Source organism: Pongo pygmaeus, chromosome 5 (genome assembly GCF_028885625.2).
Source record: "Pongo pygmaeus isolate AG05252 chromosome 5, NHGRI_mPonPyg2-v2.0_pri, whole genome shotgun sequence".
NCBI lineage: Eukaryota > Metazoa > Chordata > Mammalia > Primates > Hominidae > Pongo > Pongo pygmaeus.
Genome location: NC_072378.2, coordinates 162,441,450 through 162,468,189, shown reverse-complemented (window position 1 = coordinate 162,468,189; position 26,740 = coordinate 162,441,450). Strand labels below are relative to the sequence as shown.

Here is a 26,740-nt window from a genome sequence, read left to right as displayed (position 1 = left end):
GATGCAATAGTAATTTTTCTTTTGATGGTGGGGAAATTCAGCTTCTATTATTATAACATAGTTATAACTAAATTACCAAGGAATTTTATTTTCTTTGTTTTGTATATATTGCTTTAAAATAAGTAGGATAGCAGAATTTCGAAAATCTGTTATTTCACTGTTGAATTTTCTCTAATTATGTGTATGGGATTACTAGTAAATCACTATATACAAGTCCTGAATTTTTTGATTCCCTTAAAATACTTTGTAGGAAAAAAAATCTTTAAAATGTTTTAAAGATTTAACTTTTTAAAACATTCATTTTAAACTTTACAATAGGACCTACTTTCAAGGAGATCACACTCTATGAGAAAGGAGAAGATATGAATACTTAATAACGGATCAGTAGAAATATATACAAGTGGATGGGATGATTTGATAGGTTAATTGGGAATTCTGAGTCTTCAGGGAAGACTTCCAGAACGAGATTATATTTTAGCTCAGGTTTAATCAAAAGATTGATAAATGTGTTAACATAAAAAATGTAAAATTAGGAGAATCAATGTTCTATGTAGTTCATTGAGTGCCTCCAATTTTTAAGATGTAGTGTTGGTATATATGAGCTTAATGCTTAGCAGCTCCGGTCTTTGCACAGAGCACACTCTACACAACCCTCCAGGATTACAGAAATTGGTCTAAAGCACGTGCTGCCTTTCCACACTGACAGGTACTAGAGGAAACATCTTCCTTTCTCTCTGCAGGAGCCCCGTCCTGGTTTTCCAGTGCAACTCCCGCCACGTGATTTGCTTAGACTGTTTCCACTTATACTGTGTGACAAGACTCAATGATCGGCAGTTTGTTCACGACCCTCAACTTGGCTACTCCCTGCCTTGTGTGGGTAAGTCTAGCATGTTTTCTCTCCATCTCTAATACTAATGAACAGAAGAATAACTATTGATGTAAAAACTGACTTAGATATATATAAACCCTAGCAGAAGAGTTGAAAATTTAAATTTGATCATTGCTGGATATGAAACATTAATGTTTGGATCACAAAAGATAAAAGTTCTGGGGAATGAAAGAATTGTGTTGAACTGGAAAATGCATAATTTGCATAAAGGCATTGAGAATAAGTTTGTCAATATTATTCAGCCAAGGTATACTAAGTTTTTCTGTGGGTTAGAGTCACTCTCCAGGGTACATTTGTTACCCTGGAACTAGAGCAGTATTACCTAATTTTTAAATTGTATACCTCTATCACTCAAAATGTTGAATACATACCCAATATATATAAAATAACATATATGAAAAAGAAAGAAGAATGAGATAAACCTGAACTACTTAATATTTTATCTTTTAACATTACAAAGCACCCTTTACTTGTACTATACTCTTATTAGATATATACATTTTAATGGAAGTGAAATTCATGTAACCAATTAACCATTTAAAAGTGTACAATTCAGTGGCATTTACTACATTCACAATGTTGCACAACCACTACCTCTGCCTGGCTTCAAAACTTTTTGAACACCTCCTACCCAACTGATCACTGCCTGTGACCCCCTACCCTAGCCCCGGCCACCACCAATCACTTTCTTTCTCTATGGATTTGCCTATTGTAGGTATTTCCTATAAAAGAAATCATACAATAGGTGACCTTTCGTGTCTGCCTTATTTCACTTAGCATAATGTGTTTGAGGTTTATTCAAGTTGTAGCATGTATGAATATTTGTTTCCTCTTTATGGCTGAATAATATTCCACTGCGTGGATACCCCACAATTTGTGTGTCCATTCATCTGCTGATGGGCATTTGTGTTGTTTCCGTGTTTTTGGCTATTATGAATAATGCCGTTATCAACATTCATATATAAGTTTCTATATGAATATTTGCTTTCATTTATCTTGGATGTATACCAAGAAGCAGAATTCGAAGTTTAACCTTTAGGAGAACTGCCCACTGTGTTCCACAGCTGCTGTACCGTTTTATATTGCCACCAGCAGTGTAGCAATGTCCCAGGTTTCTATCTCTCCACATCCTTGCCGTCACTTGTTACTGTTTCTAACTAGTCATCCTAGTAAGTGTGAAGTGGTGTCTTATTGTGGATTTGATTTTCATTTCTCTAATGACTGTGATGTTGATTATCTTATCATGTGGTTGTTTACTATTCATATATCTTCTTTATAGGAATGTCTGTTCAAGTCCTTTCTTTGCTCATTTTTAAATTGAGTTATGTTTTTGTTGTTGGGTTGTAAGAGTTCTTTATATATTCTGGATACTGGATCCTTATCAGATATAGGATATGCACATATTTCTCCCATTCTATAGGTTGTCTTTTCACTTTCTTCATAACATCCTTTGATGAACAAAAGTTTCTAGTTTTGATGAAATGCAATTTATCTGTTTTTGTTGGTGTGGTTGATAATACTTTTCATGTGAAACATAAGACTTCATTGCCATATCTGAGATCATGACGATTTGCTTCCATATTTTCTTCCAATAGCTTACCTCTTATATTTAGGTCACTGATCTACTTTGAGGTAATTTATGTACCTGGAGTGAAGTAAAAGTTCCTATCTCTCTCTATGTATAAATGACTGCAATGTGATTAAATATGTTTCATTAATTCTTCAAAGCTTAATTTGAAACTATGGGATACCCTAACTCAATGGTGAGGTTTTAAGTTCAATTTATTTCAAGAGTTAGTTTTAATGCCAATTATAGCTAAAAAATATACCTCAACATGATAAAAAGATCCAAATGGAATAAATTAATTGCTTTGTTGACTTTGTAAATTATGATACTCACTTTTAAGCATATCTACCAATAATGCAATAATCTTTAAAATTAAGATCCACATAATATATGTTAACATATTGTTAAGGAAAACCTGTTGAAAATTATTGTGCCTTTATTTTTAACAAAAGCATCCAAAATCCCAATGCCAAGGCCATGCCTCAGACCAATTAAATGGTAACCTTTTAGGTTAGGCATCAGGGTTTGTTGAAGTTCCCAGGTTTAAATATTTAAGAACTACCACAGGGGTGGGCAGTCTGTAAGCAACAAGGTATTTTCAATGGGAGTCTATAGCATTCGTAAATGCAAAAATATTCCCTCTGCCCATGTCTATTTCATCTGTAGTGATTTGACTTGCTAGCTAGCATAGGTTTTTCAATACATTTTGATGAAGTTGAAAATAAGATTGACAAACATAGCCAAAACAGCCTATTTCCAGAACCTCTGACAAACTCTTACCTAAAGGTATGGGCTTTGGTAAAATCTTTTTAATTATCCTGAAAGGTTTGCTGCCAGCTATTACTAATAGTCTATGCTCGGAATTGTTTTGAAATGACGAAGCACCCTCTGCATCTCCTTTTAAAACTGAATAGCACTCACCCAACTTGGTGGAGCTTCAGGTATTTAGGTTGATTTTTTGAGAGTGCTACTGTAGAATGATGGCTACCATGCAAAATGCACTTACTTCTTGTCCTTTATAAGCCCTGGTAGCACAGATTTTTCTGTAGCTCTAGGGGGCTGAGGAAGTAGTTTCCCACCTTCCCTATGACATGCCATCAGCCTCACCATTAGTACCATTCAAGTCCATCGGTTATGTTTGTTTTTGCCTTTTGTTTTTTGTTTTTGCTGTTGTACTCCCAGGTCACTTTTCATGTAATTCCAGTTTTCACCTAACTTAGAATGCAATTCCCTTTCCATCTGTTATGTCAGCTCACCAACTATAGTCTGTTATGCTTCTTGGTTGTTGTCAGTCATAGTGCAGCATGAGACAGACAGTTCTGATCCTTTTTAGATACAGAGATATTCTCGATGCCTGGGGAGTCAAGAAACTTGGGTTGCAGGCACCTGTTTAGGGAGCAAAACATAAAATCTAATACGAAGGACCATTTTTTGGCTTTTGAACATTGCTCTCCTAAATACAAATAATCATGTTAATATAACTCCTAAAACACATTGGAAAACTAGGGAAATATGTTAAAAGATGAGTTACAAAAGAAAATATGCAAATGGCCAACACACATATTAAAAATTCAACATAATTAGTTGCTACGGAATTGCTAACTTAGGCTGGGTGCCGTGGCTTAAGCCTGTAATCCTAGCACTTTGGGAGGGCTACGTGAATCACTTAAGCCTAGGAATTTGAGGCTAGCCTGGTGCAACATAGGGAGACCCCTTTTCTGCAAAAAATTTAAAAATTAGGTCAGTGTGTTGGGGCACATCTACAGTTTCAGCTACTTGGGAAGCTGAGGTGGGAGGATTGCTTGAGCTTAGGTGGCTGAGGTTGCAGCGAGCCATGATGGTGCCATTGCACTCCAGCCTGAGCGACTGAGCGAGACCCTGTCTTAAAAAAAAAAATTGCTAACTTAAAGCATAAAATATAAAATGATGGACACACATTCAAAAGAGGTAAGAATATAAATTCATGTATTTCCAAAAAGCAATTTGGCAATCTGTATTATAAGCTTTAAAATATTAACAAACTACCCAGAGCCTATCCACACACAATCTCCATGTGTCTGCCTGTTTGTTTGCCTGCCTCGCTGAAACAGACAGTCCATTCTCTTTCTAGCTCCTGGACCTTGTGTAATTATAATTGCCGCTGTGCAAATGGTGGCACCAGGATTGAAGCCACATTGAAACTAACTCCTGATGTGCTTGCAGTCCAAGTTCAAAGTTCCTTCTGCCTCCAAATTGATTGAAATTAAATCAAACTTCCTAAGCTCCGGGGTTTAAACTCCTTCCTGTTTTATTTTTGGGAATGATTTAGCAATTTTGACAGTTTTCCTTTGATTCGGATGCATGAGGTGGTGTAAAGTCAGGGTAATAGTCTTAACTTCTCTAACCAAAGCAACACTGGAATCTCAGTGGCTGAACAGGGTCAAGGTTGATTTCCCTTCATGTCATGGTCCAGTGTGGGTTGGCCAAGGGGCCTCTGCTCCACTCCATTACTCAGGGACCCAGGCCCCGATTCCTGCCGTCCTGTGGTTCTGTCACCCACAGCAGCCCCTGTGTCTCGGCTGGATCCTCTTCTTGGGGCCAGCTGGCGGAGGAAGAGCAAGCAGCACACCACACTGGAGACTCAGGTTTAGATCCCAGGCCTGCAAATGGAGCATGTCACTTATTTCCACATTCCTTGTACCAGAACTCAGCCACACTGCCCTGCCTAGCCACGCCGTGTGTGTGTGTGTGTGTGTGTGTGTGTGTGTGTGTGTGTATTCAGGGAGTAGAAAGGATGGGGGAGGAAACAGGATCTGGCCCTGTGCCAAGGAGAAAAAGCAAACGGGTTGTCAACACACAGCAGTCTCTAATGCTGGTGGAGAGGAGGGTGAAACATAAAATTTATTGAATGGCTTCTCAGCTTTCCTCTCCCTGCTTGCAACAGGAACAACACTCAATCAAGTGACTTCATTATAAGGAGTGACTGGTACATGGACAAGGACCAGAAAAAGAGCTGTAGGACAAAATTGATGGTGTTGCAGAGCTCATTCTAGCTGGATCAACAAGGCACTGCCTGTTCGGTCATCTTTTTGGCCTTGGAAATGCTGCCTTTATAGAATTCTACTTCAGAGAAGACAACAGAATTTTATGTTTGCCTGATGCATGCATGTGTCTTTAGTGGATTACAGATGAAGTGATTCTGTCTGTCTGTTTGAAACAGCTCCAGCAGCATCGCTCCTTTGCTCTCTGGGAGGAATGCCAAGAGAACTTTGCCCAGTTCTTACTTTCCTTGAATTTCAACTCTCCAAACTGACTTCTTTCCCCTTCTTCTTTTTTTTTCTGCACTTATTAAGTGGTTAAAGATAAAATAACATTTGAGAAAGCAAAAATAAGGTGGGAATGTTCTGAATAGCAGAGAGAAAAAAAATAATTTTTTCCACCTATTTCTGCCAAGAACTCTTAAAAAGCACATTCTACCTTTGTTTTATGAGGGCAGACACAAACAATTTTTAAGTATAAATTTATTACTGATACAAATAAATGTAGAAAGATGTCTGTCAGTACTTAAGATAGCTACAAAAGTTGCTCAGAACAACTGTCTTTAGGATTTCTTTTTAGTGTGTGTTTGTGTAGTGTGTATGTGTAGACAGATAAGTGGATAGATGAATGGATGGATGGGTTGATTGACTGATAATAGATAGACAGATGATAGATAGATAAACAGATAGTAGAATGGCCTGAATTCTTTCCCCCTGCCTCGTCAGCAGTTGGCACAATTTTTGAATGTATGCATTCTGCATTATCATCAGAGTGGGCACCTCCTGAGGCTGGGAGGATTCTAACAGTAGTCAATAAAATACTAATTGACCTTTAAATATATCATTTTAAATGGTTTGATGTATTCTTAAATTTATTATGAGCCATATTATGCATACACAAGAGTGCTTATAGCACTTGTATAGTTGTAGATTTGCGTAGTTGTAGAAAACCTTTGTAACCACCACCTGGATCAGACAATGTGAGCCAGCAGCCCAGAAGCCCCCGTGTGACCTCCTCCATAGCCACTTCCTCTGCCTGTCTAGATATAACTACTATCTGATCTTAATAATTATCATTCCCTGCTTTTCTTTGTAGCACTACCACCTATATATACATCCCTAAATAATGCAAGTTTTTGCCTGCTTTTAACTTTCAAACTAGTAGTGCTTGAAAGATTTTGCCAAATGTCCCTCTCCAGAACCATCTAAATTCCAGTAATACTCCTAGTCCTGAACCTCTGAATATATGTGCAAATTATTCCATTCAAGGTTTTTTCATTCTTATTTTTGTTATATGTATTTTATTCATTACACTAGATAATGGTGGTCTTCCTCATTGGGTTGAGGGATGTGTGTTATTGGGTGTGAAAATAGTTTATTATCTTTTTCATCAGATAAATTTTGAGCTTGCAATCAGAGATTTAAAAGCAAACTGGACTAGTGACCGGGAAGAATAGCTTGGATGACAAGATCAGTTTATTGCACTTTGGTGAGAGTACGTCTTGTATTTGTTTGATGAATTGTAAAAAGCAGAGCTCATTGCCTGTGTTAAATATCCTCCATCATCTGTCAGTGTTGTAGCCAATGCCCTCAACTGCTTCACATTTGGTGTGTTGGGTGGTTCCACCTCAGGGAGCCCCATGGCCTGTATCAGAACATGTCGATCGCTGAGAATCACCTAAACGAAGCTGACTTACAGCAGCCAGAGAGCCGCTCGACAATGTGCAACATTAGAGACACATTGAGCAACACAGTCTGTGATCTCTGCAGTGTCACAGGAAATGAGATGCCTGCTATATCTTCCTGAGCTACAGATTTTTGCAACTAGTCAGAACTTTACTCCAGACGAAAGCAGGGCCATGTGGGTCAAGAAAAATTTAAGTGTATTTGAGGCTGGAATCCCTTTGGATTTTAAAAATATTCTTCCTGGTTCAGACAGGTTGAAAAAAAATACTGTTCTAGCTGTAGATTCCATTCCTTCATCACTACCGCCATCATCATCACCCACAGGCGTCTATTCAGAGCCTGGTGGTGCTGCATTCAATACTGTATGTTGCTTTGGCCACTTACATACAAACACACACACACATACACACACACATTCGGTAACTGTGATAAAACTTTATTCTTCCTCCCTGTGCGATGTCTTATGTTAATGAGACTTCATGCATAGAAATTGCTATGAGCTAGTGACCTCCAACTATCTTTGAAATAATTAATAATGTGCTTAGAGGGGTTGATTTACATATTTATGAGGGTGTATACTGTTTGGTTCCAAAGCAGGAGACTGAGAGAATTTAATGTTTTAAATGCATACCAAGTTAGCAAGAGGAGGAGTGGTTTAATATTCTAATGTCAAGATGAACATAAATATCTAATACCCAAACCAAGTAATTGTATTATTTATTTGCAGTAAAGTCTGAATGCCCTGCAGGTGATCTCACATGTTGTATCACTGATTCTACTCGAGTGTTTGGAAAAAATAATATTTCTTATATTTTCTGCTTTTTGAACCATTACTAGACATCACCAGTCTTGGAATTATATATTTATAGAGGAAAACACTGTACGAAAGGCAGTGGAAAAACACAAGGAAGGAGGAATAAGAACAGCATTCAAAGAAGTAATCTTATTTACTTATTCGGCTCATTCCTAACCCCTCCCCCAAGCTGCTACCTGTGACAGCTCTTTCTTACGGCTCAAGCACAGCAGTGCTTTTAATTTTTTTTTTTTTAATTTTTTTTTTTTTTTTGAGATGGAGTCTTGTTCTGTCACCCAAGCTGTAGTGCAGTGGTGCGATCTCGGCCCACTGCAAGCTCTGCCTCCCGGTTTCACACCATTCTCCTGCCTCAGCCTCCTGAGTAGCTGGGACCACAGGTGCCCGCCATCACGCCAGGCTAATTTTTTACATTTTTAGTACAGACAGGGTTTCACCGTGTTAGCCAGGATGGTCTCGATCTCCTGACCTCCTAATCCGCCCACCTCGGCCTCCCAAAGTGCTGGGATTACAGGCGTGAGCCACTGCGCCCGGCCATTGCTTTTGAAATCAACTACTGTCTCAGTTTGCCCAGGCTTCTATTACAAAATACCACAGCCCGGGTGGCTTAAACAGCAGGAATTAATTTTCCCACAGTTCTGGAGGCTGGAAGTCTGAGATGAAGGTGTCAGCAGGGTTGGTTTCTCCTGAAGCCTCTCTCCTTGGCTGGCAGATGTCATCCTGCCTGTGTCCTCCCGTGGTCTATTTTCCCTCTGTGCCTCTGTCCTCATCTCCTCGTCTTCTAAGGACGCCAGTCAGATTGGGTGAAGATCTACACCAATAGCCTCATGTTACCTCTTTAAAGGCCCTGTTGCCGGCCAGGCACAGTGACTGCCACCTGTAATGCCAGCACTTTGGGAGGCCGAGGCGGGTGGATCTCCTGAGGTCAGGAGTTCAAGACCAGACTGACCAACATGGTGAAACCCCGTCTTTACTAAAAATACAAAAATTAGTTGGGCGTGGTGGTGCACGCCTGTAATCCCAGCTACTCGGGAGGCTGAGGCAGGAGAATCACTTGAACCTGGGAAGCAGAGGTTACAGTGAGCTGAGACTGCACCATTGCACTCCAGCCTGGGTGACAGAGTGAAACTCTGTCTCATAAATAAATAAATAAATAAAGGCAGGCTCTGTTGCCAAATAGAGTCACATCCTGAGGAACTGGGGTTAGAACTTCAGTGTATGAATTTGGGGATACACATTTTATCCTATAACAACCACTTTCTCAATTCTGAAATAGTTTTTAAATAGCACCCCCAAGTTCAGAAAAGGCCTGTTGAACATGAGCCCTCTGTATGTAAGTTCTGCTCCCTGTGGTTAAGCTACCAGATGTTCCTAAGACATGCTTTGTCCTCCAGCCTTCCCGAAAGCCCTTCCCCATGCTCCATGTGGGCTGGTTTTCTGAGCTTCAACACAGTGTCCCTAGGGAATACAGGACTCTTTCTGCTAATTTTCTGATTTGAAAATCTAGACTCACTAGCAGATGTTTCAGGATGGATCCTCCTAACTTTCCTGTGCTTTGTAAAGGTAAAGATTCAAGCATCTTCTTGGGGGTGGAGGTGGCTGGGACAGCATTTGTGGTCATATCTCAGTCCCTGGCTCTCCCAGGATGGATTGTCAGGACCTGAGGTGTCCAGTTATTGTAGACTAAACTGGCAACAGTTACAGTAAAGCCAACAATGTTATCAGCGGCTCACACACAACTGCAGCGTAATTCTTGCCTGGGGTGGGCATTTCAGGTGGGTGGTGGTTATCTTCTGAGGGGTATTTGTATCTTTTGCCTTTGTTATCCCACTGGGCCTTGTCCATATCTCCGCGGTCAAGCTCGATCCCCACATCCAGAATCCAGCTGGCAGAGGGGAATGAAATTATAAACTAGGCGCGCATCTTTCATATAATCCCAGCCCAGAAATAGCACACACCCCTGAGATCCTTAAGCTAGGCCGTAGTCATTTGGTCATACATACCTTTGAGGGAGCCTCGGTAATGGACCTTTGAGTAGAGGCCTAGGAACCAGAGAAAAGAGGAATTTAGGCGGACATCTGGCAGCCTCTGTCAAAAAGATATTCCTCTAAGGGTACTGGGAGCTCAGCTTCCAATGAGTAGCCTTGGTTATGTTCATGTTTCAGGAACCTTGGGTAAAGTGAGGACCCTGTAGTCAGACAGTGCCAATTCAATGACCAGCCCACTCAACTGGATGTCAAGCTGATTTCCTCGTTTTAAAATGAAGAGAATTCTGAACTCAGAGATCATAAATCAGATGGTATATAAAAATGACTTTCACAGTACCTGGTACCCAGTCACCACCAATCCTATACACCAGTTTTAGAATGCATTCTAGAAATGCGTGACTCACACGGGAAACCTGAAGCTGCGATGTAGGTTTAATTGAAGTTGTATAGTTGAAAAGTAAAAATCTTATTTTCTTTTTGACATTTTCTACATTAATACTTTGATATAGGAATAATTAATTCCTTTGAATCAGGGATTAACATTATAAGAAATGTAAAATGTTCCATAAATACGTGCTTGTAAAAACAACTTGGAAAGTTATTGATAGTTCTTTATAAAATTCTTATATTAGATTTATTTCACAAAACCAGATTTTCTAAACTAATCTTTTCCAGAAAGAGGTATATGTAGGAGTATAAATAGCGGCATTACTGAGGCTACCATTCTGTATTATTTTTCTCTTCTTACGGATAGCATTGGTAGGCTGCTTTAACTGGGTTGTTAGTATAACTTCTAAGTCTTTTCCAGAAAATTTTGTATTCTAAATAGGCTGCAGATGAGTAATGACTAAAACTCATTTATGTGCTTGTGGACTGAAATCAAGTATGATGTTAAACAAATATGTAGTCTGAAATTGGGGTCACGGTATTCTAATGGAATTGGGAGCTACACTAAAAGAAGTGGACTCCAGACTATGATTCATTGGGGTACGGGAAGAAAACTTTATAATTTCTGTGTTTGATTTACTTTTTATATCCTCCTTTAAATTTTTTTTTGTTTTTCTCTCTTTTGTTTTCCATGTGTTTAAATGTATATACAATAGGAGCAGTATTTGCATTGAATCAATATTGGTATTCATAATCAATTCTTTATTTTTACTACTAGGGATTCTCCACCAAAATTTTAGAGAGCACTGATCTAGACCAGTGAATTTCAAATTTATTTGCTGCTACCCATGGAAAGAGATACATTTTACATCAAGAGCTATAAACATATAAAATATACACACACATGTAATTGAAAAACCTTTCACAAAATAATACTTTCCTACTATATGTGATGCACTAATATTTTCAGTTTTAATCTATTTCAGATGCATTTGAACCATCCCAAACACTTAAAAATCAACCCTGTCTTGAAGGACTTTCAGAAGGAATACCCTAACTTCCCTTCGGAGTCCACTTTGTGTTTAGTCATTTCAAATATCAGAACCTCTTTTTTCTGAAATAACTCATGTCTTAGAAAAAAAACTCATGTCTGCAGGAAAAAAACTTAATTAGACTAGATTTGAACAAAGTAGAAAAAATGAAGTCATCCATTCATTTTTCTAAACCAGTGAGTTTTAAAATTCAGGAAAACATAAATTTTTGATACATCTTAACAGAAAGCACATTTCAGATACACATTTCATTTTCAGGAATGCCATCACTAAAGCCAGATAACATGGATACTCTAGGGATACCACAGTATCCATGTTATCCCAGCCTAGTCACACCTGGGTGAGGGGCTGCTACCTCCCCTGATGCAGTGTCCGGAAGACCCCTACCTCCCTGCACTCCCATCCCCACCCCCTCAATCCCCCACCCCCAGCCAGGACAGGACAACTTTATTATTAGAACAGTAACCTTTAAGGTAACATAGTTACAAATATCTTAATAGCCTCAATTGAGAGTGACTTCTAACTGTTTACTTCTCCACCATGTTATAATTTCTAAGCAAATTTCCTGTGTATTTTTAGATGGGCATCAGAAGTACAATGGTTAATGCTTGCAGCTTTGCTTTGGAGTGTTCTTTTTTCTGCCATGCTGATTGGTTGTTTTTTGTTTTTTTTGTTTTTTTTTTTTTGAGAAGGAGTTTCGCTCTGTCACCCAGGCTGGAGTGCAGTGGCGTGATCTTGGGTCACTGCAAGCTCTGCCTCCCGGGCTCATGCCATTCTCTTGCCTCAGCCTCCTGAGTAGCTGGGACTACAGGCGCCCGCCACCACACCCGGCTAATTTTGTTTTTGTATTTTTAGTAGAGATGGGGTTTCACCGTGTTAGCCAGGATGGTCTTGATCTCCTGACCTAGTGATCCGCCCGCCTCGGCCTCCCAAAGTGCTGGGATTACAGGCGTGAGCCACCGTGCCCAGCCCATGGTGATTGTTGTAAGGGAAATGCTGAGTTTGTCTTGGAGGTTGTTTTTGGACCTACAGCAAGATGCACTCATTAGCTAACTTGTTCTTCAAATTAGATCACTATGGTAGAAATAGTACGGAACTGTAAGTCGTGAGGCTAATCCTGACTCTACCCCCAACTTAACCTGGTTATTTTGGTCACATTACTTTCTAGCTACTGGATACTAGGGCAGGCCTTTTGCATACATTACCATATTTAAGCCTCACAGTGATTCTCTGTGGTTGATATTAATAATCTCCTCCTGCAGATGAGGAAACTAAGGCTGTCAGAAGCTAAATGTAAATATAGGTCTGCCTGACTGTAAAGCTCATTTTCCCTCTCCACCTTTTATTCACAAAACCTCTTTCATGTCTAGGACTTCTTCCACCTCAAAGATGTTATGATCCTTGTCTGTTGACCCCTAAACCAAGTCTTACTATTTACTGAATCCATGAAATTGGTCAGACTCAGCATAAAAAAGTACAATCAAATCAATACGTGGAGACAGTGCCTCCTAATAGCTCTGCAAGACACACTAGCATCTCAGCCTCTCTGCAGTACCTTTAGATTGATGTTTATCAAACTGTGTTCTGTGGAACCATGGGGAGGGATTGTCCATAAAGCATATCAAGGATTATTTTACAACAAAAAAGGCGGGGGGATCACAAGGTCAAGAAATCAAGACCATCCTGGCCAACATGGTGAAACCCCGTCTCTACTGAAAATACAGAAAAATTAGCTGGGCATGGTGGCGGGCACCTGCAGTCCCAGCTACTCAGGAGGCTGAGGCAGAAGAATTGCTTGAACCCGGGAGCGGAGGTTGCAGTGAGCCAAGATTGAGCCACTGCACTCCAGCCTGGTGACAGATCGAGACTCTGTCTAAAAAAAAAAAATGTGGTCAGTGACAACAGGCGTAAGTTTTTTCTGTTTTAGTAATTGAGACTTCCATGTCAATACTTTATCAAGGGAACAACAGGCAAAAATAGGGGCTTCTGTAGTCTTCAAGTCATAGCAGAAATTTTGATTAAAATGGTTTAGGTTTCTTAATACTATATATTTTTGAAGAATAAAAGAACTGTACATGTTGTATTGTGAGTTAAAATAACCTAATTGCAAAACGACAAAGACCAAATTTTAATTGATCTCTCTTATTAACATAGAGGGAAACTTGAGTTTATTAATATTAAAATACTGTGTTATGGAGTAGAAAAGTAGGCCCTAAAATAATAGAGCATAGAAGTAAAAGTATTTGGGATACTTTACCTTCAAAAACAACTCAAAGCATTTTGTTTTATTTTGTTTTTGATTTGTTACTCCCTGTTTTTAATTTGAACATGCTCGTTTCAGTTAGAGACTGTTTACTTTCTCTTCATTTCAACAAAATCAGTGATCTTGGTGAGTTTTTATTGTTCATATATAACTAAGCAAGTAGTAAAAGATGTTGGTTTCAGAGGGAGTAAGACCTCTTGTTGGATGAAATGCCACCATCATCATCACAATTTATTTGCCTAATATACCACTTTAGAAGGTACTGTTTCAAGAATTGGGTGGTGTTCTCGGTTGTACACAGCTTCTGTAGCTATCATCATATCAATAGAAGGAGTAATTACCTATAAAGTATGCTTAACTGTACACTCATGCTAAGTATAGCATACTGGGTATAAATCAACAACAGCTAACTTCAAACTTTATTTTCCAAAGCAAACCTCTAGGCTGTAATTTTGCCATTCTTCCTTCTGATCCAAAAATAAAAATAAATCAAGGTAGAAAAACAGCTGTAAAGCTGATAATGAGATTTGCAACCAGCTAAGATATAATCTAAATCATAAGGAGGTTTGAAAGTCCTATTGTTCATTTTCCACTATGCGAATGATTTAGAAAACCCCAGTTCAGAGACAAGGAAGACCACTTTGCCATTTAAATAAGGGACTGGCACGGGTAGCTTCTGTGTTTCATGATCCATGTCCCCAAGTAATATATGATGTGTTTATAGGAATGTTAAAGGAACACTGAAGATTATGGAAGCATTTTTGGGGATAATAACACTTAACAGGAATATACTGTTTACCAGTGAGACTGAAATGAGGCTGAAGTAAATAATAAGCATTTCAGAAAATTACCCAATTACATATTTAACCACTCCAAGGCATTCTAGTCTCTAGGGAAAATAGTGTGCATTTTACAAAATTGCTTATAATTGTGAATTGTGTGTTTGCAAAGGAACCTGGTATGGTAGGAGGCCTGTTTGTCAGAGCTCAGCGATGGAATCTTTTTTTAAAGAACTTTGAATACAAGAGAAAACATTTGCAGTTGCTTTTCTGATGCCAATAAAATATGTGTTTAAGACTGCTTGACATACTATTCTAGAAAAGACTACAGAGCTATTTTGATGCCTGAGGGATTTAATACCAAGTACTTCGAATTGAAAGCATTTAGCTATTGTTTTAATACACTTTCCTTCTGAGACTACAGCTACACTGTAGGGAGATAGATTTCTAAATTGCAAATATTAATTATTCATATTACAGAAAACACCCTAATTAGTTTCCTGTTTTTATTTCACATAGAAATGCACCATTTAATTACTGAATTCTTAAAACTTGTATAAATAGCTTAAAATAATTTTCCCTTAACTTGGAAGTAGAACTTAATTTTCATTAAAAATGGTGCATCTGATCACATTTTGAGAAATATATGGAACTGTGGCATCCTGTTGAATGATATAATTTGTATCCTCTAAGTAAAAACAAAGACGTTTGCATAGGCCTCTACAGTTTAGAAAGTGTGTCCTTAAAATGTCAGATAAAGCAAATCCAACCATCCTGTCCATTTTATAGGCAGTATCTACTACACTGCAGGCTCTGTCTGTGTCAGAGGGAGAAGCAATGGTTTGCAGAATAGATAAGCTTCTTCCCCTCAAGGAGCTTGCAATTCAGTGGGGGTTTCAGATATTTATGAAAACCATACAGCTATATAATTACAGATTAGATAAGAGATGGAAGAAACAGAGGAAGTGGGGCAGGACAGGGGAAAAAAGGAACAACTCGAGGTAAAACCTTGAGACAGGAGAGAGCAAAGCATGCCCGTAGCATGGAGAGACAGAGTGGCTGGAGGAGAGTGAAAGAGACCAGCAAACGGGCAGGGCCCAGCAAGCCCACTCTGGAGGATGCAGTCCTGGAAGTCAGATGCTGGAAGCTTCAAATAAAAGAAGTGGCATGATCAGATCTGCATTTTTAAAAAAAAACTACTCCTGCTGGAGGAAGGAAAGTGGTTGCAAAGGGACAAGAGGAGAGGTGAAAGACCAAATTCAGTAGGACTTGTGATGGGCCTTGTGTGGAGGAAGGGCAGGCAGGCGTTGAAGGTAATGCTTAGGTTTCTCAATTCAACTCAGGATGGGTAGGTCTTCAGCTTGTAGCTCACAAATGCTCATGAGTAGTATCATGGAATCCACGACAAAAACTTAACTTTCAATCAATTTAATATGGGTGATATTGCACTTTGCACGTTGTGGGGGAGAAAGGGGCTGGTGAGTGTGCTGTTGAAGTTCTGTAAATGACCCTTGCTGAATGTGCCTCAGCCTTAAACTCTCAACTCACAGCAACAGGCAATGCAAGAAACAGAAACAGAAACAGATGCACAATCTCCTCTTACAGCGTGGTTGCTGAGGAAATCACCCACTAACACTGCTCCGCTCTTGGTCAACTCCTGAAAGACATTCCCTTCTGCACTAAGGCTCATCTGGTTGACAGGAACAGAACCAACTAAAGCTAATATAAGAAGAGAGGAGGGGGTTACTATCAAGGATGGGGGTGTCTCCCGTTTCCCAGGGACAGGGGTGGGTCTCGGGGGCAACAGAACCATTGGTCCAAAGACCCCTTCTTTGTCTCCATGCATCTACATCACCTGTCAATCTGCCTGCTTCTTTCAGCCTTTGCTATAAACAAATTCCTTTGCTTCTCCAATTCCGGCGGGAACATGCCAACTCACGGCTCACAGAGAGTCGCACGATTTGGTCAAATGATTTGTGAGATTCAAAGACATTTGTGTGATTCAAACTTCAGTCCAGGAAAAATATTGGTTCTCCTGAATGACACATAAGTTTTCAATGCTATAGGTAATACAACGATTACAGAGTACAATGTTGACTCTCCTTAGGCCACTAGGAAAGTCAGGACTTATCTTAAGAAACTGTCATCTATTCTGGCTTTTATTTCTATATGCTTTCTTTATCTTTTGTCCTCAGTAGTCTCTTACTATTTCATGTTCTCTCCATTTTTTGTCTACTTAAATATTATTGGTATACATTTGTATAATTGTCTCAGATCCTTTCTAGAATGTTACAGGAAAGGAAGGATAATTGAAAACTTCAACTTGAAAATGGCAATAGAATTTCTTGGTGCCAGTATATTTGAAAGCAATGGTGGCCTAGAATATAGCAATTATGCATCAAGAATATAACAGTATAAAACTTATTATGTGTAGAATTTTATGCCTTTTCCTTAGGCATTTCATAGCTCTATAGTACACTGAATGCATTATGTGCCAAATTTCACATGTAGCCACTGGTTTTTGTAGTTATTTAAATCTAAATTTATATAGATTGTATGAAATTAAATTTCAGTTTCTCATGATTACAAAACAATGTAAATACATTTGGTGGATACAATATTAGTTCAGGCATAGAGTATTTCCACCATCATAGAAATTTCCATTGCACAGCATGACATCAAGTAGTCTTTAATTTGTTCATTAATAGCTTGAAAATAACTTCTAAATTAAAAGACCCTGACTTAAACCTTCTGAGTCTTTTTCGATCACGTTTCTAGTGCATCTGTCTTTTTGGTTTGCTTTCTGTTCTAACTTGGTCACTATTAGCATTCATACTTTATTCCTGAATCTACAAGAACCTCAAAATTCCTCATTGTCAGGTTCTCCCACTGCTGTCCATTCGCTCACTGTCTTATGCTAATTGAGATTCCATTTTTACCACAACACTGTTCTGGTCAAGCCTACTGTGGCTTCATATTTTTTCTTACTGTCGCATCACATCAGCCTAGTTTTCTTCCTTGGCTACCTATATTCCTCTCATTAATTCCCAGAGCACGACTTCATGTGTGCCTGTTGTTTTTTCAGCCCTCACCCGTAGGAATTCTGTCCCATCTATGCTAACTGGAGAGTGCCTGAACTGCCTGCCCACTCTCGCTCTGTAGCTCCAGATATGTCCTGTCCTCCACCCACCCAGACCTCCCTAGGCCCAATGTCATGTCCTCCAAGATGCTCATGTCCTGTTCCATTCTGGAATCACTACCTAATTACCAGATATAAATTGTTCTTGATAAATCCACTTAAATTATAACCACTTTGGGAAAAAACCTTCAAATATTGTTCTTCCTTGGGATTCCCTATTTTGCCCAGTGCCAACCTCCTCAGGAAATGTGACTTCGTGAGTGTGTACTTGATAGAATTCCTAAGGTGATACAAGGCTTGGACTGAAGTTGGTACCTCTGTTTTCTGATTATAGCTCTGCTTCTAGCTCTCTATGTATGATTGGCCCTTCCTTTAACATTTCAGAATAGTTTTCTTACTTGGAAGTCAGGAGATTGGGCTGGTCAGATGCTGATGTTTACAATTCTGTATTTTTATAAAGTCAGTCTTCTAATCTATTTAATTCTTGGGTCCCATTATATATCTTGATATTATCAGATACTACCTATTTCTGATTGTAACTTGGGCATCTGGTAAATCTGAGGATTGTCATGTGTCATGTGAGCATTTGCAACCCTTGGCCAAGGTCTCCTGTTACATTGTACCATGTGGCACAAAGGCATACATGCACGTATTGATCCATGCATTTGTCTATCCATCCATCCATTCATCCATCCACCATCTATCCATCCATTCATCCGTCATCCATCCATCCATCCACTGCACACAGTAGCTCGGCCACAGTGCTAGTCATAGAAATACAAAGCAAAAAGACGTACTTTTTACTTTCAAAGAGCAGCCTGTCTTATTTGGAAAAAGACACAAAAATATGACAATAAATAATTGATTTATTCAAGGCAAGTACCTACTATGTTTTGTTTCAACATAATGGTTCACCATGTCACTTATTAACTGGCCATAATACCTTAGGACTGGGACATTAATTTTCAGTAATTATCTAGAACATCTGTTTAAACCATAAAATTTCTCTGGGTAGGATTTGGCCTCTACTTTACGGCAGTCTGCCATTCTGAAGTGATTGCTGAATACTCAAAGCATGGCACAGTGAAAAGCACTCTATTGATTGTGGCCAATGAAGTTGCATTGTATTGAAATATGTGCTGCCTCACTGAAGTCTTGACTCATTCATGCCATTGATAACAGTTTAGATATGTGCAGGTGTAGGCTGAAAACCCACAAATATTAGGGAACATCAGCAACACTTGATTATTTAAGCTCTTAGAGGGTTTATGCTCACGATTCTTTCGCATTGAGCTTTGATTATGCGGAACTGGAGGTTCTGATGTTGCAGGACTTTTCCTTATTTCAGCCATAGATGGGGTTCTTTGTCCCATGACCACAAAAATTCAGGCTCGCAAGACAATTTGAAGGGTGAGTAAGACAGGGTTTTATTAGGTGAAAAGGAAGAAAAGGGGGAAACAGGGACTCTCGCTAGGCCAGAGTCCCTGCTAGACCACTTCCCACGCTCAGCCTGAATCTCGGGTTCCACACAGGAGGAGGAGGGGCCAGGCTCCTCCCCGCTGCAGAGGGCAGGCTGGTTGGAGTTTCTTCAGGGACCCCCTCCCACCTGGCTGTCCCACTAGAATTGAAATTGAGGCTTGAAAAAAAAGGTCTCTTCCATCTTTAAAGGTGTTGTTTTACTTATATGTAATACATCATTTTCATTAAAATAAAAATGTAAAAGTCCAATTCCAGGACGCAGATACCTGTGTCGGTGTCATTTAGTTGTGCTCTGGTTGTGGTGTGCAGTTAGAAAATTAATGTGACTCAGTCTGACATCGTGGCATTGTTTTCAAATTCAGCTCAGTCTTACAATGTCCCCAATTAAAGTGTGAGTGACACTAACTAATTAAATTGAGGAAAAGGGTATTCATAAAGTGGACGATATAAATAGAAAATAAAGTTAGCAATTGACATTGTGACCACCGGATTTTTTTTTTTTTAAGAACGAGCTGTGTGGTAAAAGGGTATATTTAGAGACAAGAAAGATAAAAAGCCATTTGATTGACAAGTATTATTTGTGGCTCAATCAGTTGCATTTAGGCTGCTATGCCTTGTTCACTGAAAGTATAAACATCCTTCAGTTGTATCACAAAGCTTCTTTTACCTCAGTGAACTATCAGTATGTCAGCTCATTGGTCAGACTTCAGAAAACTGAACCCAATTTTATGTTCAAGTGTACACATTTCTAAATCTGGGGAACCTAAAACCCACTTGAAAGACCAGATATATAGTCTGGAATGTGGTGACCATTGGGCTGTACAACCTATGATAGAAATAAGGTTGTGGAAGTGAGACAATGGGAAAACAGCGTGGAAGGATCTAGCAATTAAGTGAAATGTATGTGAGTCAGTGAATAGAAAAAGGTAATTGAAATGTAATCTATGTTAGTGACACTGACAGTATATAGAATAAAAAAGAAGTAGGAAATGGCTGCCACTCTGATAGGTGCTGAAAATCTGTCATGCCATTCAGCTTTATTGGAATGATTAGCATCTTAGAAGTACTGAAGACACAAAGAATCCTGGTTTTTAGAAGTCAAAATGGGACATAATTGTTCCATTAGTCTTTCATTTTTAATGGCTTTTTGGTACTTTCTGAAGCATTCAGAAAAACACCTTTAAATTTACAGTGACTGGCCAACCTTTCCAATCCAATGCATTCTAAGGACTGACCTAGGAAGCCCCTAGATCCAAGTTACTCAGGGGGAAGATGCAGGCATGCCATGAACTCATACATTAAAATGCTTGCCATCCTGATTACACAACTTGAAGGAATTTTGATGTCTTCTGAAATGAGAGATTATCTCTTTTTTTAATTTTTTTTTTTTTTTTTTTAAACAGTCTCACTCTGTCGCCAGGCTGGAATGCAGTGGTGCAATCTCAGCTCACTGCAACCTCTGCCTCTGGAGTTCAAGCTATTCTCCTGCCTCAGCCTCCTGAGTAGCTGGGACTACAGGTGCCACCACCACGCCCGGCTAATTTTTGTATTTTTAGTAGAGACGGGGTTTCACCATCTTGGCCAGGCTGGTCTTGAACTCCTGGCCTTGTGATCCACCTGCCTCGGCCTCCCAAAGTGCTGGGATTACAGGCGTGAGCCACTGTGCCCGGCCTGAAATGAGAGATTTTCAAAACAAAAGAGGTCAAGATGTGTTTGTGTGGTATAGTAGGGAAGAGACAGGTTGTATACTCAGACAGACCTGAGACTGAATTTCAAGTCTCTTCAACTTTGTGACTTCAGGCCAGTCCTTTTATTTCTCTGAGCTTTGACTTCCTGATCTATCATCTTTAAGTGGGCCTGTGTTAATTAAATGGCTAATGTTGGTTTATATTGTTTTTAACAGCTTTATTGACATACAAGAGGCACATATTTAAAATGTGCCATTTGATAAGTTTTACACACGTATATACCAGTAAAACAATCAATGTAAGGAACATAGCCATTAACCCCTCCCATGTCTCCCTGCCAAGCAATTATTTATTTGTTTACATTTTCTAGAATTGTATATAAATGCTACCATAGAGTATGTACTCTCTTTTTGTAGGATTTCTTTGATGCAGCAAAATTATTTTGAAATTTATCATTGTTGTGTATAAGAAAAGTTTACTCCTTTCTACTGCTGAATTGTGTATGTTTTATGTATACAACCACAATTTGCTTATCCTTTCCACTGCTGATGAACACTGGGCTTCTTTCCAGTTGCCAGGCATTACCAACAAGCATCTATGAAATTTTATGCAAGTCTCTGTACGTGTAGATATATTTCTTTTTATCTTGTGTAAATACCTAGAAGTGGGGTGACTAAATCATATTTTAGAGTTTCTTTTTAAGGAACTGCCAAACTGCTTTCCATGGTGGTTGTACCATTTCCATTTTACATGCCCACCCAGAATGTACGAGAGTTCTAGTTGCTCCAGTTCCTACTCAACACTTGGTATCATCAATCTTTTAAGTTTTCACATTCCATTAAGTGTGTAGTGGTGTCTCACTATGAAATTATGTTGCGTTTCCTAATGACTAATGATGTTAAATATATATATATATCGAGAGAGAGAGAGAGAGAGACAGAGAGAGAGAGAGAGATATGGAGTTTTGCTCTATTGCCCAGGCTGGAGTGCAATGGCACGATCTCAGCAAACTACAACCTCCACATCCCGGGTTCAAGCGATTCTCTTGCCTCAGCCCCCCGAGTAGCTGGGATTACAGGCACATGCCACCACATCCAGCTAATTTTTGTATTTTTAGTAGAGACGGGATTTTGCCATGTTGGTCAGGCTGGTCTTGAACGCCTGACCTCAGGTGATCCACCCACCTCAGCCTCCCAAAGTGCTGGGATTACAGGCATGAGCCACCGTGCCTGGCCTATCTTTTTATGTGATTATTTGCCTTTCTCTTACTTTCTTTGGTGAAATGCCTGTTAAAATCTTTTGCACATATTTTATTTTATCATTATTTTTATGGTGACACAGAGTCTCTGTCGTTCAGGCTGGAGTGCAGTGGTTCTCATATTTTAAAATATGAGTTGCATTCTTACTATAAAAATGTAAGAGTTCTTTATATATTCTACATGCAAGTATTTTATCAGATGTATGATTTGCAAATGTTTTCTCTCTGTGTGTGGCTTATTATTTCATTTTCTTAACAGTGTCTTTCAAAGAGCAGAAGTTTTTAATTTCAGTTAAATTCAGTTTGCCAATTTGTTCTTTTATGGATTGTGCTTTATGTAGCATACCTAAGAAATCTTTGCCTAACCAAATGTCATGAGGGTTTTCCCCTGTTTTCTTCTAGAAGCTTTATGTTTTATATTAAAATATCTGATCTATTTTGAATTATCTTTTGTGTATGATACAAGTTAGGAATCAAAGTTTCTTTTATATATTGGTATTTATTTTTTTCAAACAGCATCCACTGAAGAGAGTATCCTTTTGCTACTGAACTGATCTTGCACCTTTGTTGAAAGTCAGTTGGCCATGTACTGGAGGGTCTATTTCTGTTCTCTGTGCTCTGTGTCATTGATCTATCTGGGTATCTGTATGCCAATAGCATACTGTCTTGATTTCTGTAGATTTACATTTAGTGTTGAAATCATGAAGCATTTATCCTTTAACTTTGTTCTTCCTTTTCAAAGTTATCTTAGCTATTCTAGATTCATGTTATTACCTTATGACTCAGAGTTTGAAGTGAGGTGGCTGGGACTTGCCTCCATATCTTTCAACCCCTAACCCAGTGCGTATTTCACTAGCCCACACAGGCCATGAATCTCTATTAAAAAAAAAAAAAAAAAAAGACATAAAGACAGCAAGAAAGAAAAAAGAGGAGGTAGGGGGAGAGAGAGAAAGAAGGAAAGAAGGAAAGGAAAGAAAAATCTTTTGATCTTGTCATGTGATAAAGAATTCTAAAGAAAGAATAATTTGGGAAACAGTAAGCAATAAAAATTAAAAGCTGAGAGAAAGTGTTTTTTTGTTTTGTTTTGTTTTGTTTTTTCGAGACAAGGTCTCACTCTGTCACCCTGGCTGGAGTGCAGCGGTGGGATCTCAGCTCACTGCAGCCTCCACCTCCCAGGTTCAAGCAATTCTCCCTCCTCATACTTCCAAATAGTTGGGATTATGGGTGTCAGCCACCATGCCTGGCTGATTTTTGTACTCGTAGCAAAGACAGGGTTTCACCGTTTTGGCCAGGGTGATCTCGAACTCCTGACATCAAGTAATCTGCCTGCCTCGGCCTCCCAAAGTGCTGGAGTTACAGGCATGAGCCACCGTGTCTGGCCGAGAAAGTGTTCTTAAATACAATGTTTAGTTATAGTAATTTTCATGAACTATGAGTTCTAAGTAGAAGCTACTAGCTTTTTTTGCTACTTTGCCTTTAATCGGACTCATTATTTTTTATTACTTTGAATCCCTCATTGATCAGTTTCAACCCAGCTGATTGCTAATTTTCAATTGCTCATGAGTCCTTTTTCAAGGCTCACATTTTAATATCCTTGGCGTTTTTTCCAACACCTATTGCCCACTATCTATTGGCAACAGAGGGCAGTAGCCACCTGTGCTGGCCTGTAGGGGAGGGTCCGTTTCCCACTCACCTGCTTGATAAGGCATTCTTGATGATCTGGCTGACATGAAGACAGCCAGCCAACAACACACATCAACCCTGATTAACAGAATGTGAAATGAGGAAGTTCTGGATCCTCAAAGTATTGTTTTACTTCCAGTGTCTTCACGTTGAATTATCCACATTGAATTATGGATAGTGTTTGTCTACTATCCATTTTGCACTGTGTTTCATAATGGAAGTAATGCTATTTTCATCATTATCATAATAATAATTTCAGTTCTGCTTGCCATAGTCGAGGCACTGTTTTAAGTACATGTTTTTCCCCTCAACATATGAAAGTACCAGTAATAACCTACTACTATCTGCTAGGACTGCAGGATAAGTATTTTTCACATAATAGAATATATATCCATAACCCTTCGATATTACTGAGTCCCTTTTGTGTTAACAGTTATCAAGTATTTTCCAGCATGACAATTTCAGAACTATCTGGGAGTGATGATGGTTACTCTCATCTGAGAGGTCACCAAGCAGAGTTATGGAGATAGTGTAGGGAGGCTGCTCCCACTGTCAAGCGGGTGCAGTATGTTGGGAGAGTGCGTTGTCTGTGAGAATCATTGCAGAGAGTATAGATGAGAAAAAGAATCAAAACTGTTTCCGTCATGCACCTTCCCTACTGGCAAGAAACTGGGCTTGTCTGTGGCTGCATCCCCAGCCCCTGAGAAAACTGTCACACGTTATAGGTATGCAATGTTATCAATGAACAAAGGAATAAAAAATTTAAGTTGGGTCAAGTGATCAATGACATATTGATGTGTTTGGGACTTTGTTTGCCATACCGCCTATCCTGAAAGAAACATAAGCACTTTCACTGTTAGGTCAACTCTCTGGATACTGGCACCCTGGGACTATTTCTCCCCCTGAGTGTGGATTCTCAAACCAGGCTCTGCGAAGGTGAAGCCATCTTCAACATTGTTTGGGTGAAAAAGTTTGTGCTTTCCTAAGTGTCTCAGGAAAATATTCTGTAACATACTAAAGAGGATAAATGCCATCATCTAGCACAAGGACAGTTGCATTTTTGTTTAAGATAGGAATTTGAGGATCTAAAATATGTGAGCTAGATATGAGGAATATTGTGAATGTTAGGGATATTGAAAATTCGTTTACACAATATTTGTCATCTTTGCACAGAAGTGGTGAGACCCTAAGGGAGAGGGAAGAAAAGGGATGTGAGTTGGCCCCCAGCACCTGCAGGGCCTATGATCTGACCGTGGGAGGGCTCAGCCCCCATCCCTCTGAGAGGCCGCAGGGACCCTCCAGTCTTAGCTCCTAGTTGTCTTCAATTCCGCAGTCTTCTCTACTCTCACCTGCTGCTAATCACGCACCCCAACCTCCCACAAGCACCCACGTCGTGGCCCTCGTGTCCCCACCCCTCAGACAGCCTCTGCCATGGCCCGTGCACTTCCCTGGATGCCCCGCGTGTTTTTGCTGCAGGAACTTCTCTGGAACCAGGCCGTCTCACAAGGAAACCCCTTCCTCTGCTTGCTCCTCCCTCTCCACATCTCCTAGGCCCTCGGAGTCAAGCTCGTGTCCTCTCAGGCCACACTTTTCTCTTTGGGATCAGCTTGTCCCTCCTGAGCATGGCCTGCTGTGAGCTTCAGGTCATTCATCTCACCTGCCTGCTCTTCCTCCTTGTCATGCAACATTGGGTCTGCCAGGCCTTCCCTGTAAGCTGTTGAGGCTTTCTCTCCTCTAGAAATCCTGCCTCCATTCTAGTAGCCAATCCGAACCCCACATGAATGTCCACTTTGCAGAGCTGGAGATAATTACACAACTGGGCTCAACCATTTTACTTTAAATTCCTCCGCAGATGCACACAGGGCACCGTCCGGGATCGTCCTCCTCTTGTCTGGCTGCTGGATTTCCCGTGCTCCTATGCAGCTCTTCATAGCTTACCCTCTGACCTTTCCTAACCTCTCCTCTGCTCTGCCTCCCTTACTCCATGGATGCATTGCACACATCTTTTTTAAATGTAAAATGATAAAGTAGAAACTATCAGAAGGGACCTTTCTCATTGCCTCACAACCCAGTCTCAACGTCCTTGCCATTTGCATCCTTCTCTGGCACTTGTGTTCCCATTACCAGGAGAGAATTGGCCTTGCTCCAAGCCAAGCCCCCGCCCCCACCGTCACCACCCCCACCCACCGGGCTTGGGCTCCCCCACTCGGGATTGGCTCTTGAGTCATCTGCACTCTAGGTTTCATGGGCCCTGCCTCCCTGCTTCATCTCCTACATCCTACAAACATACTCTCCTCTCCCATGCTCAGCCAGTCAATAACTGAACAGCAAACAAAAGTCTACCCATAAACCTCTTATCCCCCTCCACAGAATTTTTTATGCTTCTTCGTACTGCTTCTAAGAGTGGTTGCCATATGCTGTCCCCACTGACTTGCCTCCCATTCCTTCTTCTCTCTTTCCAATCTGGCTTTCATTCCCTCCATCCCACTGGGCTATTGCACTGGATAAGACAATTTAATGCCAAATGATAGTAACACTAATCCTCACTGCGTGCTTACTGTGGGCTCCCAGATCTCCATGCCCTCTCTGCGTTCCTTCTCCTGGGGGTGGCTCCTTCTGTCTCCTTTATTAGCTTCTCCTCCCCAACCAGACTTCTCAATCCCAGCCAACTATCACTCTACTCTTCATCAGCATTACTTTAATATCATTTACCTACTCATGACTTCTAAATTTATGTCTTACCTCCTGAACTCTCTGCAGAACTTCTGAATTTCATAGTAAACTGACTCCTTGAAAACTCCACTTGGATTCTCAAAGGCATCTCAAACTTAGCTTGTCTCCAAGTCGGTCTTGATTCTAACCGCACTGCAACCCACGCACCCTTTACACCTGTTCCTCTGACACTGTTCCTCACATGAGCGTTACCACTGTCCATACTGATGCCATTCTCTGTCCCTCCCTTCCTGATGCCGCTGATAACCCATCACCAATTTCTGTTGATTCCTGCTCCCAGAGTACCTGGAATATTTTCATTACCCTCTGTCTTTGGGCCAC

General features: G+C 40.0%; 1 protein-coding gene across 4 annotated transcripts in view; it reads left to right on the top strand.

Annotated features, from left to right (window-relative positions):
• Positions 1 to 26,740, top strand: part of PRKN (parkin RBR E3 ubiquitin protein ligase) — a 1,377,993-nt gene that overhangs the window by 944,964 nt on the left and 406,289 nt on the right. For all 4 annotated transcript variants that reach the window (XM_054490449.2, XM_054490450.2, XM_054490451.2 and 1 more), the window contains one exon: positions 741 to 877. In XM_054490449.2, coding sequence (XP_054346424.1) covers positions 741 to 877 — 137 coding nt within the window. The remainder of the gene's footprint in view (positions 1 to 740; positions 878 to 26,740) is intronic.